This window comes from Vipera ursinii, assembly GCF_947247035.1.
Source record: "Vipera ursinii genome assembly, chromosome: 4".
Classification (NCBI taxonomy): Eukaryota; Metazoa; Chordata; class Lepidosauria; order Squamata; family Viperidae; genus Vipera; species Vipera ursinii.
This window is the reverse complement of record NC_139514.1, coordinates 3,513,970-3,520,728: the sequence shown is the minus strand read 5'-3', so window position 1 is coordinate 3,520,728 and position 6,759 is coordinate 3,513,970. Positions and strand designations below refer to the sequence as shown.

At 43.9% G+C, this 6,759-nt stretch overlaps 1 protein-coding gene across 1 annotated transcript in view; it reads left to right on the top strand.

The window, feature by feature from the left end:
- Window positions 1-270: 270 nt before the first annotated feature.
- The window catches only part of MYO7A (myosin VIIA), a 73,041-nt gene continuing 66,552 nt past the window's right edge, over window positions 271-6,759 (top strand). The window contains exons 1-4 of the mRNA XM_083362590.1: window positions 271-384; window positions 1,937-2,089; window positions 4,365-4,382; window positions 5,532-5,720. Of these exons, the coding sequence (XP_083218716.1) occupies window positions 286-384; window positions 1,937-2,089; window positions 4,365-4,382; window positions 5,532-5,720 (459 nt within the window). The 5' untranslated portion in view covers window positions 271-285. The remainder of the gene's footprint in view (window positions 385-1,936; window positions 2,090-4,364; window positions 4,383-5,531; window positions 5,721-6,759) is intronic.

Sequence of the window (6,759 nt, the reverse complement as noted above, 5' to 3'; positions counted from 1 at the left end):
TTTGGGTTGCAGTTTGGGCACACGGTCTCTAAAAGGTTGGCCATCGCCGCTTCCCCTCCTAGCACTGATGCTATGACCTAGTTGGGTAATGAAACGTCTGCAAAAACACAAGCAAGTTCAGAGAGCCCCAAGGACCCCACATTCCTCCTCCTCCTCCTCCTCCTCCTCCTCCTCCTCCTCCTTCCTACACAGAGTATGTGAATCATACTGTAATATTTCTGTGTTGCCTTTCTTCCGGACTTAAAATGCCCTGTTTGTCTTTCCTCCCAGGGGGATTATGTCTGGATGGACCTCAGGACCAGACGGGAATTTGAAGTTCCCATTGGAGCGGTGGTCAAGCTGTGCGATTCGGGACAAATCCAGGTGATCGACGATGAAGGAAAAGTACGTAAAAATGAAAACGTGATTCGAACCCTCCTTTCCTTGACGTTCTGGATCTACAGTCTTGGGCTCTCCGCAGCTAGTCCTCAACTTACAACAGTTCGTTTAGTGACCGGGGGAAAAGTCACTTTTATCAGAGCCGTTGTAACTTTGAACGGTCACTACATGAACTGTCGTACGTTGAGGACTACCTATCATCAGGAAACTGTTAGGAAGGAGCTGTCTTCACCCTCTTTCTCTCACACCAACTTGATACTGTTTCTTGCTCCTCTGGAATGCAGCCCCTCCCTTTGGGGAATCCAGACTACATTCCACCATGCTTCCCCAGAGCTGTTTGGTACATGCATGGAATTCAACAGGCTCAGAAAGAATCGGGTAGCCATTTTCCCCCCTTTTATGAGAAAGCAGAAGCTTTGGTGAGCTGCTTCAGGTGACCAGGTGAATCAAATGCAACACCCAGGCTTCAGAGGCAGACGCTGCGTGTGTCTGATGAGGTCCCCAAAGTGCTTTTTCGAAAGGCAGCTGGACACACTTTGCTTTTTTCTTAATGTTGTTTTGCTTCTCACCCAAGAAGTTTTTGGGAGGATAAATTCTTTGTGTGTCCAATCACACTGGGCCAATAATGAATTCTATTCTATTCTATTCTATTCTATTCTATTCTATTCTATTCTATTCTATTCTATTCTATTCTATTCTATTCTATTCTATTCTATTCTATTCTATTCTATTCTATTCTTATTTCTACTCTACTCTATTCTTATTTCTACTCTATTCTATATTCTTGTTTCTACCTACTTTACTATTCTTATTTCTACTCTACTCTAATCTTCTTATTTTTACTCTACTCTACTCCGTTCTATTCTTATTTCTACTCTAAAAGGTAAAGGTAAAGGTTCCCCCGCACATGTGTGCTAGTCGTTTCCAACTCTAGGGGCCGGTGCTCATCTCCGTTTCAAAGCCGAAGAGCCAGCGATTGTCCGAGGACGTCTCCGTGGTCATGTGGCCGGCATGACTAGACGCCAAAGGCACACGGAACGCTCTTACCTTCCCACCGGAGTGGTCCCTATTTTTCTACTTGCATTTTTACGTGCTTTCGAACTGCTAGGTTGGCAGAAGCTGGGACGAGTAACAGGCGCTCACTCTGTTACCTCTACTGCATTCTATTCTTATTTCTACTCTACTCCATTCTATTCTTAACTCTACTCTACTCTACTCTACTCTACTCTACTCTACTCTACTCTACTCTGAACTGAAGAAGCTTCTTGAATGCCTTAATCCCATTTCTTGGCTTGGAAATGGGCTAGTCTCTTTGATTTGATGCATCCCTAGATTAACACAGCTTTCCTGCGGAAACGGGGAGTTTGCCCCGAAAAGCTCAGTTCCGTAAGGTGGTCTGCAAAGCAGCCCACATTGTGAAGCATTTGCGCCGGTGCTTTAACCATGTGCAGTTCGATGCTCAACTTGATCTGCTGGCTTCGTGCGTCCCTTCCTTTCCATCTGGATCTCCACGGATGGGACTTGCTTGATTATTGATGGATTGATGGATTGATTTCAGGAGCACTGGGTCTCTCCTCAAAATGCCACTCACATCAAACCCATGCACCCCACTTCTATCCATGGGGTGGAAGACATGATACGTCTGGGGGATCTGAACGAGGCCGGCATTCTGCGAAATCTCCTCATCCGCTACCGGGAGTGCCTGATTTATGTAAGTGTTTCCCTCGATGGAAGAGTTATTTGAAAAAAAAAATTTCTTCATTTAGATGATGCTCTTCACACTTCTGTTCATTTTACAGCTAGTCCTCGAATTATAACAGCTCTTTTATTGACCGTTCAACGTTACAACGTCCCCAAAGGCGCTGTTTTTTGAAAGGCAACTGGAATTTCTTTGTCTTTCCTGGAAGACGTTTCGCTTCTCATCCAAGAAGCTTCTTCCAACTGAAGAAGCTTCTTTTTTTTATTGAAAAGTTTTACAATACATTTTTTAACAAAGCAAACCCCCTCCCCACCCCCTCCCCTCTCCCCAACCCTCCCCAACACCTCCCTCCCTTCCCCCTCCCCCCTCCCCGACTTCCCAGAGCTCAATACAGGGTATAAAAATACAAACAATCATAGTCTACCTTATGCAAACGACAATAAACTATTAAATCTATCGCACTTTAACTCTTGTAAACTAACTACAAGCAATATAAATATCACATCAATACTTATTCAAATGCTAGGTGAAACTTTTTAGTCCCATATTTATTCTGGATATAATCAATCCATCTTCTCCACTCCACAATATGTCTCTGTTGCGATTGATCTTTCAAATACGCTGAAATCTTTGCCATTTCCGCCAGGTTGGAAACTTTTAAAGTCCATTCTTCTATAGTCGGCAGTTCTTCCTTCTTCCAATATTGCCCTATTAAAAGTCTCGCTGCCGTAATTAAATTCAAGATCAACTTAGTGTCCACAACAGTAGTGTCCGTAATAATGCCCAGTAAAAACAGTTGCGGACAAAACTTTATCCTTTTCTTAAATATCTTTTGCATATTCCACCAAATTTTAATCCAAAAAGCTTTAACCTTTTTACAGGTCCACCATACATGAAAATACATTGCATCTTCACCACCACACCTCCAACATTTGGGCTGGCAGTTCGGATACATACTTGCTAATTTTTTAGGATCTAAATGCCACCTATAAAACATCTTATGAAAATTCTCTCTTAAGTTTTGAGCTTGCGTAAATTTTACATTTCTCACCCAAATCTTTTCCCAGGTATCCATTGTAATGACTTCTTGAAAATTCTGAGCCCACTTTATCATACAGTCTTTAACAAGTTCCGTCTCTGAGTCAATTTCTATCAATGCAAAGCTTCTTGGATGAGAAGCGAAACGTCTCTTGGAAAAAGCATCTCCGTAGACAAAAGTTACATCAGCAAAGCGACGGATGATGGTTTTGCTGTTGCAGCATCGCCCGCGGTCAGAGGATCAAAAGGGCACTCGGCACATCATTCATACCTATGACCGTTGACGTGCCCCATGTGATCATGTGAAAATATATAACAGACCTTGTATTCTATTTTACTCTACTCTACTCTAGGGCTTTTCAACCTCTTCACCCATCGTACCACTTTTTAGGATAGGTCAACATCCGAGTACCACCAGTCGCCTAGCAAGGGGTCCAAAACTTGATGACCAAAAAAAAAAAAAAAAGGAAAAAAGTGATGAAGTACAGGTAGTCCTTGACTTACAACAGCTCGTTTAGTGACTGTTCAAAGTTACAATGGCCCTGAACAAAGTGCCCCCCAAGCCACAGCCGAGCAAGACGCCTGCCTGCCCGCCCGGTGGAGCTCTTCCTCCTGTCCGAGGTTTTCACTGTTGTGAGCATTTCTGTGGAGGATTGGCAGCAGGGGTGGGGTGGGGGGGTGTTTGGTTTTTATTCCCCCCCCCCTCTGCTGGGTGGTTGCAGCAGGTTTTGGTCACTTCACGTGACCCTGGGACGCTGTGACCGTCATAAATATGAATCAGTTGCCAAGCATCTGAATGTAAATCCCAAAGACCCTGGAGATGCTGCAACATTCCGGCTGATCGGCGCTTCTTCTGGGCTCAGCGGAAGCGCCGGGATCAGCGCCGAGCTCCAGCTGGATCCTGACGCTGATCCTGGCGCTTCCGCTGAGCCCCGACAGCCCTGCAGCTCCAGCCGTCTCTCGCTCCGGCTTGTGCGGTGCTGCCACCGGGTCAGTTCATTCCCCTCCCCTGCTGCCACTTTTCTAGGATGGTCGCGTACCACCTGCCAGGTGCCAACGTACCACAGGTGGTACCCGTACCGCTGGTTGAAAAGCCCTGCTCTAGTCTACTGTATTCTAAATTTTATATTCTATTCTCCTCTCCTCCCCTCCCCTCTCCTCTGTACTGTTTCCTCTCCCCTCCTCCTTGGAGAAAAGGTTATTTGAACCCAAAATAACACTTTCCTCCTCCCTCTGCTTTGAAACCTAGACTAACTGTGGCGGAAGGGTAAGTATGCCAAGTGCCTTGTTGTCGCACTGTCTTACGCTCCGCTCTTTATTTGATGCTACGTTTTGCGGATCGCTTCCGTCTGCTTGCTTTGCTTGGGAGGGGGACCATTTATGTCCACCCCCCTAACCTGGTTGCTCGCTGCATGGTTTTGCAGCTTTGCAAAAAAAAGAGAGAGAGAGAGAGAGAGAGCAAGGACCTCAGGAGAAGGCTTAGCTTGTCTGGGAGGGATGTGTGTGTGTGTGTGTGTGTGTGTGTGTGCAGCACTTGTTGTGGGGTGGAATGGGGACGGTTTGTAACTTTCTTTTTCCCACAGATCGTGGGGAAAAATGGGAGCTCCATTTTTGCAACCGTGAAGTAGCATTTTCTTCTTAGGAATGTACAACCACGTTTCCCTAAGAGAGGTTGCAATTCCCAGTATTCCCCAGCTTGTATGGCTGGCCGGGGGATTCTGGGAGTTGAAGGCTACCCATTCTGACTGGGGGAATTCTGGGAGTTGAACTCCATGCTGGATGAGGACTAGATAAAAGGTTAGGTTGCTTTTTTGTTATGACTCCAGGTTAAAGTATTTTTTTTATTATTCTTAAATTGTCAGCATAATAACAAAGACAACAATTAACCGTTTCAGCTGCTGCTATCCTAACACTTAAATATTGGTTTGCTTTCCTAAATGAAACAATTAATAAAGTATTCATTATTAAACTGCCAGCATAATGACTATAACAAAATCCAACAGTCAAAAATACCAAACCTAGTAGACCTTGCTACTTACTATTACCCCTACCTACTATTACTCCTACTACAATTGCTACTACTACATTGGAAGGATTAACTGGTCAAAATTTCTCTGCAGTCAGAACTATCTGGTATAACAAGCACAATAACAATAATAACAGCAATAACAGCAATAACAACAATAACAACTATTATTATTATTATTATTATTATTGTTGTTGTTGTTGTTGTTATTATTATTATTATTATTATTATTATTATTATTATTATTATTATTATTATTATTATTATTATTATACCCTTATCGTGAAGTGGCCGATCTCGTAGCCAGATCCACGGTCTGACCTGGCCCAATTTTTCTTACTCTCTGTCTGTGCACGTGTGTATGTGTATTTATTTCTCTTCACTCTCCAGACGTACACGGGCTCCATCCTGGTGGCCGTAAATCCCTACCAGCTGCTTCCCATTTACTCCCCGGAGCAGATCCGTCTCTACACCAACAAAAAGATTGGGGAGATGCCTCCCCACATTTTTGCCATTGCAGACAATTGCTACTTCAACATGCAAAGGAACAACAGGGACCAGTGCTGTATTATAAGGCAAGTGGGGAGATAACAGGCTCCATCGTGGTCTTGGCACTGTCTCCTCTGGAGTAATGCCCAAAGAACAAGAAGCACACCTGGAGCGCTTCTGAGTAGTTTCTTTATTGCTCTTCACCTACAGACTGAATATTGCCGGACTAAAACAATTATCCACATATCTATTAGATATACTCTGTGAACTGCTACGGAGGGTCCCGCCTTGCCCTCTTCCTGCCCACCAGACATTCCCAGCTCCATATTTCCTTGCCCTGTAGGAAAGCCTCACTGGGCAACAGAATAACAGAGTTGGAAGGGACCTTGGAGGTCATCTAGCCCAACCCCCCTGCTCAGGCAGGGAAAAACTCTCCCGTTTCAGACAGAGAGTTGTTTCAATCTCTTCTGAAAAGGCTCCAGCGATGGAGCATCCGCAACTTCTGGAAGCAAGCCGTCCCACTGATTAATTGTTCGCGCTGTCGGGAAGTTTCTTCTGAGTTCTAGGCTGGATTGTCCCTTGATTAGTTTCTATCCATCAAAGAAAGAAAGAAAGGAAAGGAAGAAAGAGAAAGAGAGGCCTAGAAAGAGATAGGAAGAAAGAAGAAAAAAGAAGGAAGGAAAGAAGAAAGAGAAAGAAAGAAAGAAAGAAAGAACGAAGGAAAGTGAGGGAAAGAAAGAGAAAGAAAGGAAAGAAAGGAAAAGGAAGGAAGGAAGGAAGGAAGGAAGGAAGGAAAGGAAGAGAAAGAAAGAGAAAAAGAAAGAAAGAAAGAAAGAAAGAAAGAAAGAAAGAAAGAAAGAAAGAAAGAAAGGGAAAGGAAAGGAAAGGAAAGGAAAGGAAAGGAAAGGAAAGGAAAGGAAAGGAAAGGAAAGGAAAGGAAAGGAAACGAAAGGAAACGAAAGGAAACGAAAGGAAGGGAAGGGAAAGGAAAAGAAAGGAAAGGAAAGGAAAGAAAAGGAAAGGAAACGAAAGGAAGGGAAGGGAAAGGAAAAGAAAGGAAAGGAAAGGAAAGGAAAGGAAAGGAAAGGAAAGGAAAGGAAAGGAAAGGAAAGGAAAGGAAAGGAAAAGA